This window comes from Sinocyclocheilus anshuiensis, unplaced genomic scaffold (assembly GCF_001515605.1).
Source record: "Sinocyclocheilus anshuiensis isolate Anshui unplaced genomic scaffold, SAMN03320099.WGS_v1.1 scaffold868, whole genome shotgun sequence".
Lineage (NCBI taxonomy): Eukaryota > Metazoa > Chordata > Actinopteri > Cypriniformes > Cyprinidae > Sinocyclocheilus > Sinocyclocheilus anshuiensis.
Window position 1 is genome coordinate 1,299,109 of NW_015552624.1, and position 14,218 is coordinate 1,313,326.

General features: G+C 37.5%; 1 protein-coding gene and 1 pseudogene across 5 annotated transcripts; one reads left to right on the forward strand and one right to left on the reverse strand.

Moving 5' to 3' along the window:
* Nucleotides 1-3,937, reverse strand: part of LOC107666337 (zinc finger protein 384-like) — an 18,794-nt pseudogene extending 14,857 nt beyond the window's left edge.
* Nucleotides 3,938-4,448: 511 nt separating this feature from the next.
* Nucleotides 4,449-13,591, forward strand: LOC107666336 (carboxy-terminal kinesin 2-like). 5 transcript variants are annotated; one of them, XM_016457592.1, is made up of 17 exons: nucleotides 4,449-4,551; nucleotides 4,860-4,889; nucleotides 5,171-5,254; nucleotides 5,342-5,438; nucleotides 5,532-5,585; nucleotides 6,410-6,445; nucleotides 6,562-6,766; nucleotides 6,855-7,020; nucleotides 7,093-7,260; nucleotides 8,431-8,550; nucleotides 9,123-9,407; nucleotides 9,572-9,736; nucleotides 10,481-10,619; nucleotides 12,547-12,686; nucleotides 12,891-12,964; nucleotides 13,096-13,171; nucleotides 13,259-13,591. In XM_016457592.1, the coding sequence occupies exons 2-17, from the start codon at nucleotides 4,878-4,880 to the stop codon at nucleotides 13,301-13,303; spliced, it is 1,866 nt and encodes a 621-aa protein (XP_016313078.1). In that variant the 5' UTR covers nucleotides 4,449-4,551; nucleotides 4,860-4,877; the 3' UTR covers nucleotides 13,304-13,591. The 5 variants fall into 5 exon arrangements, with proteins under 5 accessions (XP_016313078.1, XP_016313077.1, XP_016313081.1 ...); XM_016457591.1 differs by having other exon boundaries at nucleotides 4,863-4,889; XM_016457595.1 differs by having other exon boundaries at nucleotides 4,874-4,889.
* The last annotated feature ends 627 nt before the right edge of the window (nucleotides 13,592-14,218 follow it).

Genomic DNA, 14,218 nt, shown 5'->3' on the forward strand with positions numbered 1-14,218 from the left:
AGGAGAGTGAACTGCCTGTCAGAAATCATAGCATGTCAGCTGTCTTAACCGCGGCTTGTGTACTGCATTATCACTGTGTCTGTCACGCGACTCTGTTGCCCTTTCGGGCTTGAACTGATGGTAAAACTAACGACATTATTAACTGTCTTGATATTTACTTTGAAAGCTTGAAGCTCGCGATTATGGTAAGGGGCGTAACATTTCCGACGCGTGCTTGTGGTGTTCGGCCAATCACAATGCACTGGGTCAGCTGGCCAATCAGAGCAGACTGCGCTTGTCAAAGGAAGGGGCTTTGTTGAAAACGACGTGTTTGAGAGAGGCGGGGCATAGAGGACCTACAATAATGTACAGTATTTGAAAAATAATGTGTTTTTTGAACATTAAAGCATGTCAACATATTCTGTTACACCAAATACACAAAATAATGATCTTTAAAATAGCATCATATGGCCCCTTTAAAGTTGCAATGAAACAGAAGTAGGGTTGCAAAAAGGTGGAAAATTTCCAGTAAATTTCGGAAACATGCCAGAAATTTAGGAAACTTTCCAGGATTCTTTGGAATGTTCCAGGAATTTTTCCACCGTTTTGCAACCCTAAACAGAAGTAGTGACCAATCTTTTCTTCTGTATTGTAACGTACATTGGAATAAGTGTTATTTTAGTATGACTGATATACTATTATAGTTTTTGCTCATATTTTGAATTCGATTTTATTTTTAGATTTCCTGTTTTCACTTTAATTTTTGTAAAAATTTTAGCATTTTTGTGGTATTTTTATATTTTTTATTCATTTTTGGTGATTTTAAATGTGTATATTATTTATTAATTTTTATTTATTAGTTTTAGTTATTTTAGTACTTAAACTAAACCAAAAAGAGAAATGTTAACCTCAGAAACTTTAAAAAATATATATATTTTTTTTATTCCAGTTGGCTATTATTTAATTTCAAGAATTTTTTCATGATTTTAGGATGTCTTTACACAGCTGAGTTAAGGCTGCTCTGTGCCTGCTTAAAATCCAGTTTAAAGATGCAATGTCATATAAAAGCTAGATTAAATTATGGCAGCCCTGACCCACCTAAGCCCTTAGCATTAAAGTTTACACTTGTAATTGCTGTGTAAATGCTTTTATGCCTCCTCTGAGCAGCATTGAACAGTGTGTAAAGACACTCAAATGCCACGTCAGAAGTGCTTCTGTGTTACCTTTGAAATGTAAATTTCCCATTAGTTTTAGTTAACTATAGTAACCCTGATCTGAATGTAACGGATTACTGAAACGAAAATAATGTAGAGCGGGACTTAGTTCTATGCATCGGTTTGTTGATTGGATTTTGAAAGGTGGGTGATACACTCAAAATTGGAGGCGTGCACGTGAGTGTGCAGGGGCGGGGTTTAAGCAGACTACATGATTGGAGAAGTCCTGCGAATGTCACCAGAGAAAAGTCTGTCATTTTCACTTGAAGGTCCGGTTTGACATTTTGATTAAACACTACAAAGTCAAAAAAAAAAAAAAGGAAAAATGAAACACATGCAAGGATTAATTGTTCACAATAAAATCTATAACATGCATCAGTGTTTCCCACAGACTTACACACTATTTGTGGTGGCACTATCCCCAGGGGAATTTATAAATTCGATACGATATCGATATTCTATATCATTTTGATACCACGGGCAAAAATTTAAGGTCATAAAATTTTAGATTTTTATTGAAAGATAAATATAACAAGGCTAGAACATGACAAAGACAACGAGGTATATGTTTACATCAACAGAAACAACATGAGGTGGTAAAACACTGGAGAAAAACTTATGGATTTGCCTGTGTTTACTTTAAATTTCTTTAGAGAGAAGTATTATTTTTCCTATTTTTACCCAAAATAGGGTGGTGTGAGCATTAGTGAGTGCACTCATGTAATGTGTTTAATTCATACTCGCACAGAAACTCCAAATATGCCTCACAGATGTAATAGAACGTTCCAGGAAATCCCTAAAGGCATCCAGCTATAGTCAATTTCAGCTCTACATACAAAATAAAGGACATTTCTTACAAAATAATTCATAAGTTCTATACTGCAAATCACTACATGAAGAAATTCAAAATTGATATTTCCTCCAGACAGTTGCTCTTTCTGTTGAAACTGTTGTTCATCTCTTTTGGAACTGTCCATTTACAAAGAAATTTTGGCAAGACGTTTTAGGTTTCATTAGGAGTCAAATTCATAATGAACGTGTCCTTTTTTGGAAGGATGTACTGCTGGGTTTTACAGAGTATGAACAGTCTAATAAAACAGTTATATGTAGTGAATCTGATTTTGCTGCTTGCAAAACTCCATTCACAGATGCAAATATCCAAACTCCAGACCTCTCTATTTTGTTTTCATGAAAGAATTTGAGCAATACCTTGACCTGTTTGTAAATCTTTTCCTATCTTTAAAGACATGCAAGTCTCAAATTGTTTTTTTTCTTCTTCAGTGTGTAGTGTATTTAACACCCCCTTTTTCTTTTTTAATTATTTTGTTGTCATTGTCTATCATTTTTATTTGCTGATATTTGTATTACTGTTTTGAGCATTAATAAAAAAAATTCAGCTCTACACTGAAGTAAGATTTTACCCATTTTAATTACTAAAATAAAAATGTTACGGGAAAAGGTAAATCTATTTGAGGTGGTCAGTGTTGATGTTGTGGCAGGACGGCACAAATAAATCAATGAAGCCTATGGGAAACACTGATGCATTTAGTGAATATTATGGGGTGAATATTCATTTCATGCACTCTAAATCAGACAACAGACCATCCTGACGAGACTGAGGAACCAGCGGACCAGTTTACACGGATTTTTCTCAGCAGGGCTAAACTAGTAACATTTGGAAGAAGAAAAAAAAAAGTTGTAAAAAAAAGGCAAAAATAAAAACATAACACTTTCATTTTTTTAATATATGATTTTCTTTGCACACAATTTGTTGTCTAATGCAACTGCACCGCACATTGTTGATCTGCACGACAGATGCAGAACTTGCATGGAGATTCGCGCTCGCTATAAATAGGCATCAAAACTAAAGCTTCGCCTCGCGATCTTGCGCCAAACCTGTCTGCGACTGCTGATCACAAGAAAACCACAGCAAATGTGCAGACCTCTTACTTAACTTCTGTGCACATCTGACATTGTCTTTCATTTCGTATGCACGCCTAAATAAAATCAAGAAAGGCAAACAACGTCGCGTTTTTTATTCGTTTTGTAAGGGTTGCATGCGTGTTTTGCTGCAATGACAGCTCATTTTGCATGTTGCTATCTAGTGGGACAATGTTAATAGCATAAGCATAAGGAAAGTTAGATGGGAAGTCACAAAACCATCCATTCGTGATATCAGGACTTCCTCAAACAGCCTCCATTAAAATGTCAGCTTTTGTTATGCACGCAAAGAAGCTCTATCCAAAAGCTATGCAACATGTAAACTTCCGCTTGCAAACAATAACGTCCCTATGCCTCCATCCCTCTCTCGGTTAGTCTCACTGAGAAAATAAAAAGAAAAAAAAACGTCGAGGATAAAAAAAAAAAAACGAAGAGAGAAAAAAAAAACGTCGACGCCAATGCGAGGGAGACGCAGCTTCATGCAGACTTCCGGCTGGCGAGACAGGGGGAGAAGCGCCCGCGTGAGTTGCTCAAATTTGGAGAAATAATTCACAATTGACTGATAACTCTGTGTTAATTACCGGTGCTGGCGATTCCCTTTCAACCCCCAGGGCTCCTCCGGGCCGGGACAGTTAGGAAACTTCGTCCAAATCCGCCCGAACCCCTTGGATTCACCGATTTTTTCCCCTCAATGTTTTTCTATTTTTTTTCTCTCGCGAAGGGCTGCCTGACTCCGCTCGACTTCACTTCCTGTGAATGAGGTCAAAATGACAGCAAGCCAACCGCCAAAATTACTTCCGCCATGTGAGGTCATATATTTTCCGGCGGAAAAAAAACGTTTATTTAAATTATGGGTTTGTGTGCTTTTTTATGTAGCTTTTATAAGGATCACGATGTATGTGCATATTATGCATCTTAATATATATATAATATAATATGGAAATCCAAATGAAATCATATGAGTGCCTTTTCAACGCTTGTACTGTAATAGTTGTCTTTATTTTACAGCTTTATATTTGTGTTACAACCTGTTATTTTACTTATGTAAGTACTTATTCTTTCTATAATGTATTTTTTAATCGTTCTTAATAAAAATTGCTTTGCATTTATTTGTATTGCTGTCTTTTTGCAAGTTTGATAAATAAATTAAAAACCCACTTTAATAAAGCCCGTTACGGAAAACAAAACATAGGTATACGCTTCTCTGCGTTTATGAGTTGATGCCTAAGGGTTGTGTCTACGCCCATTTGGGGCGGGGTTATCGAATGCTTTGTATTGATTGGTTCCGATCCGACCAATGAGAGATCAGCGGGTAAGCGACTACACCCAGAATTTCGAATTTTGAAATCCAAACGGCTACGAGAGATTATTGCGCCGTGCTGTGTTTTTCTGCTTTTCACAGTCCCGTGTATAAAAGGTTTGTTGTTTTGTGTTTTTTTTTATAAACATCAACCGTGAGTATGATAATTTATGCTTTACATTTTTATTTGAAGATGAAGCTATTATATGAATTTTATACGTTTATTTTGCAAAGTTGCGTGAATGACGTCGGCTAAGCGGCGGTGTTTTCCAGCAACTGTTTGTTTTCATTAATACACGTTAAATGTGTTTATCGGTAATTTGGAGTTTATTAACTTAAATGTGCACTTGATTGACAGTTATTTGACTAAATAACGCTAACCAACTTTTTAAAATGTTATGTGTTTTTTTGGGCTTGATTTAAAGAAGAATTGAACAAGATCCATGAACAAAGAGGTAAGATTATAAACATTTGGAAATGCATGGGAGTTAACATGCAAGTTAATATCCACTTGCAAGCATGCATATTAAGCCCAAGCCACTTGTCATTACTGTTCAGTAGAGTACAAAATATTATGCAGCTCATCAGCAATTTAGTTTGAGTGCTGCATGCATTATTTTTAGACTACAGCTGCTTTGTTTTGTATTGCACATCTCTGAAATAGCTCTGAAATACACTGCTGTCATGTGTACCTTTTTGAAAGTCTGTTCATGTTATTTTCTTGGTTCTTTTGCAGAATACAACTTCCCGTCTTCCTGTTATGTCTGGGAAACGGGCTCACACCAGCAGCACAGATGGAGAGCAACAGCAGCCTGCGCAGGTGTGCTTTTAGTCCATTCAGATTTCCCTTCCCCATGCTTTCCTCACAAATTTTCATCTTTGTAAAAACATCCTCAATTTTCTACAGAAGAAAATGCGCAAGGTAGATATAGAGCCGCCTCAGAGGTTCAGATCTGCGGCTAGTGTCGCGCCCCCAAGACGTCCTGTGGCAGTCAAAGCTCCTGGTACATTATATTGAAATTTAACATGTTTTAATTTTGAGGGGCCATTTGACTAAAATAGCAGATGGGGTCTTCATGTTGTCTCTCTTCTTTCAGCCAAACCTCTTCGTCCAACTGGAGCCGCAACAGTTGCCGTTGCCCCCGCAAGAGGTATTGCAAAACATGTGCTTTAACTAATCATAAACACCAAAAACCTCACTTAACACTAATACAACCAGGTCATTAGCACAAAATGTGGGTTAAAGGGGTCATATGATGCTTTTTTAAAGATCATTATTTTGTGTATTTGGTGTAACAGAATATGTTGACATGCTTTAATGTTCAAAAAACACATTCTTTTTCAAATACTGTACATTATTGTAGGTCCTCTATGCCCCGCCTCTCTCAAACGCTTCGTTTTCTACAAAGTCCCTCCTTCCGACAAGCGCAGTCTGCTCTGATTGGCCAGCTGACCCAGTGCATTGTGATTGGCCGAACACCGCAAGCACTCGTCGGAAATGTAACGCCCCTTACCATAATCGCGAGCTTCATCTTTCAAAAAACACACAGCGTCTCCCTGACATGGCTGCTTCAACACTAACTGCGGTTACTGAAACCACGCCTTCTTTCTTTGCGTGAACATTTGGGCGCATTATGCAAATATTTCCACATAGTGAGGTAGATATGTGGGGGCGTGTTAGAACGAGCCGTTTTAGAGGGGCGTGGCAGAGTCTTAACTTTGATAAAGAATATCTCTTTGGTTTTGAGACTTTAGTCTTTGCAACTTCAGGGATCTTATCTATGCACAATCAGCTTGTAACACTCCAAAGAGAAAGGAAAACTTGAAATCGCATCATATGACCCCTTTAAAATATTTTCTTATTCATCCATCTGTAAATATTCTATCTGCTCATTTCAATGAGCCCCATCAATATTAGCTGCAGTAATATCAGAAGTGAATGTCAACTTAACATCAACATTGTCTTTGCATCAAGGTGACCAGAGAAAACCAGTTGCAGCAGTCCCTAAAGGTAAAACATACATGCATATGTGTGGATCAGATATTTTCCTTTTTTTTTTTTTGTCTGTAATATTATGATACAGTATAATGCAGTAGATGACTAATGGCTACTTTATCTGCTTTTAGCTGCTGCCGGTTCAGGTGCGTCACGGAGGCCAGGATGGGACCTGAAGGGCAAAGTGAGTGACATGGAGAACAAAGTCCAGAACTACCAGGGCAAAATAAAATCTGCAAATCAGGAAAATGAATATCTGAAAGACTCCATAACCAAAGCTCAAAAGCATAAGGCTGAAATCGAACAGGAGAACAGCGGTCTCAAAAAGCGTCTCAGGTAAGCATGTTAAAAATAACTCCATAATGAATCAGAACCTGATGGTCTTTTATTTATTTGTCTGATAATATTCTTGATTATTTTGTAGGAATTGTGAAGAGGAGCTGGTAAAGCTGGCTACTGTTAAAGATGATCTGGAGCAAACCTCTAAAGAGAGAGATGGTATTAAGAAAGACCTCAACAAGCTAGCCGAGGAGCATAAGGTTTTGGAAGGACTCAGGGACCATTTGGAGTCTGAGCTCTGCAATATACAGGTAAAAATTTACATAAACATCCATTTTGTGTAATCTGATTCTGTCAATAAACTCTTCCTGTGTCTTTCTCAGACTCAGCTCGCCATTCAGACCTCTGCACTGGGTCGGTGTCAGGACCATTTGAAGGAGAGCCAAGAACTGGCCGGGAACCTTGAGGAGACAGTGGCCCATCAAAGAGAAGAGCTCCACCTTGGAGAAATGGAGCGAAGGAAACTCCACAACGCCATTCAAGAGCTCAAAGTGAGGATGCATGAATCTTTTCTTTTTGGAGACTAATATAAAACTATATTGTTTACTTGGTATGTGTGACACTATGAAGCAATAAATCAAAGCAATGTATGACTGAAATGAGCAAAAATACATATATGATAGTTGCTTGGTATTAGGGATGGGCGATATGGGCTTTAAAATATATCACGATATTTCTGCTATTTATTACGATAACATCAATGACGATAATTCCGGGAATCCTGTTTCTTTAGAGAAAAGTATTATCTTTCCTATTTTTACCCAAAATAGGGTGAACATTAATGAGTACACACCTAATGTAAAGACTGTTTAATTCATACTGGAAGCCGAGGGCGCTCTTGCACAGAAACTCCACATATCCATAGCAGAAGTAATACTACTGACGATGCTCCAGGAAGGTATCCAGTTATCGTTAAATAAAACGCACAACGGAGATAGAGACATTTTAACTGATGAAATTTGAGGAAAATAAACATACGATTGCACAAAATATATGGTTTATCTGTGTTCTTCAATCTTGGGTATTTTTATAAGGAAAGTATATTTATAATGCAATGTTAATCGACATGGCTTTTATCACTGTATAGAATACTATCATTCTGTAATATGAAACCACGTCTGGTCACAAAAAGAAGTATTTCAAACACTCGACTATGTTAAGTTTATTTGGAGAAAAAGCATGTCAATAAATTATATCTTTGTTGGACAACAGGTTTGTAAACAGGCTCATCATACATATGCAAAACTGTATCGCACACGTGCTACTGTAGTACATTTATTCAGACCGATTTTTTGTGCACTGTACAGCCCTAACCAAACCAGTTGCAGATTTTAAAAGGAGCTCAAGCTCCTCGTTTAGCGATATAGGCTACTCCTCCTCAATTTCATGTCCACCTTCCGCGATGTCGATCCGCACTGTCGCACACAAAAATGTCAACAACTAGACTTTATCGTTATTATCGCGGGAAGACTAATTCTTATCGTGGGGAGAATTTTTACCGGTATATTGCAAACGATAAGATATCGCCCATCCCTACTTAATATCTGTTTGTCACATTGTGTTGTGTAACTTTGCTCAAATTGATACCGTCCAAAATCCCACTTATGTATTCAGTCATGTATGTTCAAATATGCATTAATGAATCCACACCCCATTTTTAGGGCAACATCCGAGTCTTTTGTAGAGTCCGCCCACTGTTGACTGGCAATCAGTCTGATGTTCTGCACATCCAGCTGCCGGCCCATGACAACAAGGCTCTTACGCTTGCCAAAATGGAAGAGGTAAATGGTTCCCATCATGCTTCTGGTCTTAGGGATGTTAAATTTGTTATAGGCTGCATCCGAAATCACATACTTCTCTACTATGTAGTGGGCAAAAAAAACAGTATGTGACAAAAGAAGTATGTCTGAATTCAAAGTACTCATAAAAGAGTAGCAAAAAAGTCCAATTACTCTGGTATGATTCTGAAGTGTACATGCGATGAAAACTTTACTATCCTATGAGGCCACAGGAGAGGATTTATGAATGGCAGTGACATGACACAACTGATGCTGGTAGGTCACGTGACAATGGCAAAATAGAACAAACTCTTTTTGTGGTCATGAAGTAATTACCTGTTTCAAAAACATACAAGATTTCCGATGCAGCCATAGTCTTTGATATAGACCGTCTGACTGACATATAAAGCAGCCCATCACAGTTTTTGTTCAGTACCATGTTTAGTGCATGAAAATGTAGAGTTGATGTCCCTATAATTACAGAGCGGCATGCAACCAGTACAGCTGAGATTAAGTTTGGTATAATCTAAAGCGTTTGTCCAAGAGCCTCTCCAATTTACTCTTCTTCTCCCCAGTCGCACACAGGTCGCACGGCTGACACTCAGAAGAGCTATAACTTCAGCTTCGACCGTGTGTTTGGACCACGTGCTGTTCAGCGTGAGGTTTTCGAAGAGATCTCCCTGCTGGTGCAGTCTGCTCTGGATGGGTACAACGTTTGTTGCTTTGCTTATGGTCAAACTGGCAGCGGGAAGACCTTTACTATGGAAGGGAGCGATCTGGAGGAATTGTGGGGAGTCATTCCACGTGCTGTCCAGCAAATCTTCAAGTCTGCCAAAGCACTCCGTGCGCAAGGATGGCAGGTAAGGGCTACGTATATGTTTTGTATGAAATATCTGTTGTTAAAATTAGGTTAAATATGTTGTGATAGTTTGTTTTGTTTTTTTCCAGGGCATTCAGTGTGTTGCTGCTTTGGCCTCCTCATGGTTTGTTTATTAATAGACCGTTTCTGTGTTGGTATTTTTAGTACACCTTCACTGCCAGCTTTGTGGAGATCTACAATGAGACTCTTCGAGATCTTCTCTACACAGGAAAGCCAAACAAGAGACCAGAGCATGAGATCAGGAAGATCTCCAGCAATGAGATCACAGTTACCAACCTGACCTACCAAAAAGTCAACAATGAGGATGAGGTACTGCTCAAAGTGTTGTTTTGTTGTTGTTTTTATTTTTTATCATTATTGTAATGGGCTTGCTTGCTTGCTAAATAATTCTAAATGTGAGATTGTGTTTTTGTTGTATTATTATTATTATTATTTTACACAAGTCGTGAAATCAAAATTTGACCATTCACATTTTTATGGAATGTTGCTGTGTTTATTATAAATGACTTATCCATGCATATTCTTTTTTTTTTACATGCTCTCATAATTGTTAATCAAATGCATTAACATATGTTAAAGTCCCACCCCAATATTTTTTTCTTCTGTTTGTAAAGCCATTCCACTTATATATGCCACAATAGGGAAGAAAAGACGGCCACCATTTCAGTTTCATTCTGATATAGTTAACTAAAATTAAAACCACAAAATACATTTTCTCTACTATAAATAAAATAAACATTAACTGAATTAAAATATCAACAACAAAAAAATCTCATGTTTAACTTGTACTAAAATAACTAAAACTGAAAGAAACATTACAATCTATTTAGACATTTGAGGGGGAAAAAATAAAACTAACATAAATGTTAAAAACACAGCAAAATGAAAATATACAAATAAAAGCATTCAAAATATTAATTAAAACTATAATAGTATCTCAATGATACTAAAATAAAACTTCTCTAAAATTAAGAGTAATTAGAGATGTATTTGATTTGTTCATACATGCTTGTGCAATTTATTAGTGTTCCTCTTTCTTTCTTCATATCTCAGGTGCACAACTTGATCATGTTGGCAAACCAGAACCGGTCCACAGCCCGCACAGGCATGAACGATCACTCTTCACGTTCTCACTCTGTGTTCCAGCTAGACATAGAGGGGCAGAACTCTGATCGAGACACCAAGTGCAAGTGTAAGAATCACATACTACCTGCTAGGGCTGTCAAAACAAAATTCGAATTTCGAATATTCGTCGAATTTAAAATAAAAATCCACATTCTTTTTTGCATTCGAATTTTAAGTGTGCATTAAGGAGGCAGCCTTATCAGTGGTGCACGAGATGCGCTGACGATGTAAGTGTCGTTGCATTTTAATGTTTTTGTTAGCCTATCCAGTTGAAGCCACTAGATGAGGCGTTGCTGCGTTGTTGATTACAAATATTGCAGGAAAAGAGAACATCAATGCAGAGAAGATCTTGTTTACATCAAAACTGAAACCAAGCCGTTCACACAGAACGCATATTTCGCACATTTTCTAGAGGGACATCTATCACCATTGCACTTGTGTCTCGCACAAAAGAGCCACATGTTTAGAAAGTCATGTAAAATTAATGCAAGTTCAACTTTGAAAAAACATATCTCGAGACTTTATGGCGGGGTTTTTTCCCATCCCTCTGCAACTTTTTAAATGAAAAATGTACTCTGTGATTGGCTTTCGACCCTTTGTATTAAACTATGAACATGATGCTGTTTTGTTTATAGTCGTTTAAGCAACTTAATTATAATTGGTTTATAAACATTATTTTAAAGGGGTCATATGATGCTGCTAAAAATAACATTATTTTGTTTATTTGGTGTAATTAAATGTTTATGCGGTTTAAGGTTAAAACATTATTTTCCACATACTGTACATTATTGTTTCTCCTCTATGCCCCGCCTTTTTGAAACGCGTCGATTTTTACAAAGCTCATCGGTCTGAAAAAGCGAGGTGTGCTGTGATTGGCCAGCTATCAGTGCGTTGTGATTGGCCGAATACCTCAAGCGTGAGATGGAAATGTTACGCCCCTTACCATACTGTGATGCCCTGTCAGGCCGGAGCGATGATTCAAAAGTGAGTGGCAGCGGCCTACAGTGAGCAGAGGCCGGGGGCTAGCATGAGGAACGGCCGGAGGGTTAGAGTGAGCAGAGGAGGGTGGGCTTGAGAACAGCGCGGCCGGCGATTTCAATGAAGGAGCGTCCGGAAGGACATGTGACGACCCTGGGCTGGACTCCGCTTCGTCCACGGTGAAAGCCGATCCGGCGAGCCACAGCGCAAAGTTGTAGTATTTCCTCAGCAACCAGCACTGATCAGCTCCAGGCATGAAGAAGCAGCTATCGTCCTCTTTTGGAAGGCAAACCAAAGTAGTTTCGCTTTCACAACGAAACACACAGCGTCTTTACGACATGGCGGCGGCAACAACAATACTACAACGAGAATAAAAGTTACGCCTTCTTTCTTTGCGTGAACATTTGGGCGGCGTTATGCAAATCTTCCCACATAGTGACGTAGACATGTGGGGGCGTGTTAGAACGAGCCGTTTTAGGTAGGTGTGGCTGACTCTTAACTTTTATAAAGAATATATCTTTGGATTTGAGACTTTAGTCTTTGCAACTTTACAGATCTTCTTTATGCACCAAGAGCTTGTAACACTCCAAAGAGAAAGGAAAAATTGAAATCGCATCATATGACCCCTTTAAACATTATGCACTTTTTTTCACAGATAGTCATGTTATCTTATGCTTTGAATAAACGTGCATTAGTAATATTTTGCTCAATGCGCCCTTTTGTGGCCTCAGAAGAGAAGCCAAAAGCTTTTCTTTACCCTATCTGAAATTATGCATTTTAAATTCGAATATAATTCGAATTTTTATAATATTTAAGTACAAAATTTGAATTTAGTTTTTCAGCCATTTTGACAGCCATACTACCTGCATCCACAATAACTAGATTTAATAGATAAACTGCTCTTCTTAAAGGGGAGTAGAGGCCCAATTTGAGAAGTCTTCAAAAGTAATATTGAGTTGGTCCACAATTATATTCGACATCGATATCTGACTTTAAATGTGTTGATTGCTTCTCAGCCACGCTGTGTCTGGTGGATTTGGCCGGTAGTGAGAGAGTGCAGAAGAGTCAGTCTCAAGGAGATCGATTCAAGGAAATGACCGCCATCAACTCTTCCCTCACCAACCTGGGAATTGTGATCGCCGCTTTGGCCAACAAGGTATGTTTTTAGCTAACTATATGGAAGCAATGCTGAGTTATTGGAGAATGTAATGCTCTCATCCTCATACTTGATTTTCATAACCAAAACTAGTCTTCTAGACTTCTTGGTACATTGTGCCATAGATGTTGTTTTCATATAAAAGATATTACTTGCTGTGCAATAATAACTTCACACACTCATTTTCCTTCTCGACCTCTACAGGACAGCTTTGTTCCCTACCGTAACTCAAAGCTCACGTACCTCCTCCAGAACTGCCTCGGAGGCAACAGCAAAACGTAAGTATAATGCTCAAGTACGTGTTTGTTTTATAGCCTGCGACATTATTTCCTTTTGGAGGTTTGCAGAATATAATTTATAATATACATTATTTTAAAGGAATATGTGACTTATTTCTTGTCCTGTTCAGTTTGATGTTTGTGAATATATCGCCTGAGGAAGAGAGCTTCAGTGAGTCGCTGAATTCTCTGCGCTTCGCCAGCAAGGTGAGTGATCTCATGCGGTCACACGGCAGGTTTTGTTTAACATGATATCTTTAACACGGTCTATAACTCTCGTTTACTGTGTTTCAGGTGAACGACTGTGTCATCGGAACAGCCTCTGCTAATCGGAAGTAGTTCAGCTGTCATTTCCCAACATCCTCTGTGGTCATTTTTAAATGTTTTTAACTTTTATCTGAACTTCACTTATTTCATCTTTAGCCTCATTTCTCCTGTCTTTGGCATTTTTTATATTTCTAAGATGCATTTTTAATGTTCAATATTACTGGCAGACAATTTTTTATTAATGTTTTATAGCCACAAAATGCATATTGTACTTAAACTTGTAAGGGGATCAATAAATTTTCCATTTTGGCATGTAATGCAGTGATGAGCCTCATTATGATGCCAAGTGGACAACGTTTGGACAGTTTTGTTCTTGTGGATATAGTTTATAGTTATGAAAATGCAAATGAGATTTGTTTCTCTTACAAATAAATGATCCTGGTAATTATAGTTTGTAAAAAATACTTTAATAAAATTAAGATAACTTGAACTTTGGCACTGTTGTCATAAGAAATAAAATTTCATGAACTCTGAAAGCTTCTTTCAACGTTTAAAAGATATCCCATGTTAATTATACACATAATATAATTAATAATTGAATAATAATCATTTATGCATTTAGCAGATGCTTTTATCCAAAGCGACTTACAGTGCATTCAGGCTATACATGTTTTTTTACCAGTATGTATTGTAATTAAAGTTATAATCCTTTGTTACTGTAAATGTTAGCATTAAACAAGTCCTATAAGAGACCAAATATATATAGATACATAAAATATTAATCTTTGGGCCATAATTTTAACCATTGATTTTTATTTTTGAAAATATTCCATAATTTTTGGTTGTAATTTTTTTTTACCTTTAAAAGCAAGGTAAAAAAGGGGGGGAAAGCAGCACTGTTTTATCATACTAGATACATGTGAAAGTTCTGTTATAATGCTACTCTGTGCAGTCGTCACCGGTCTATTAAAACACACAACATATTAA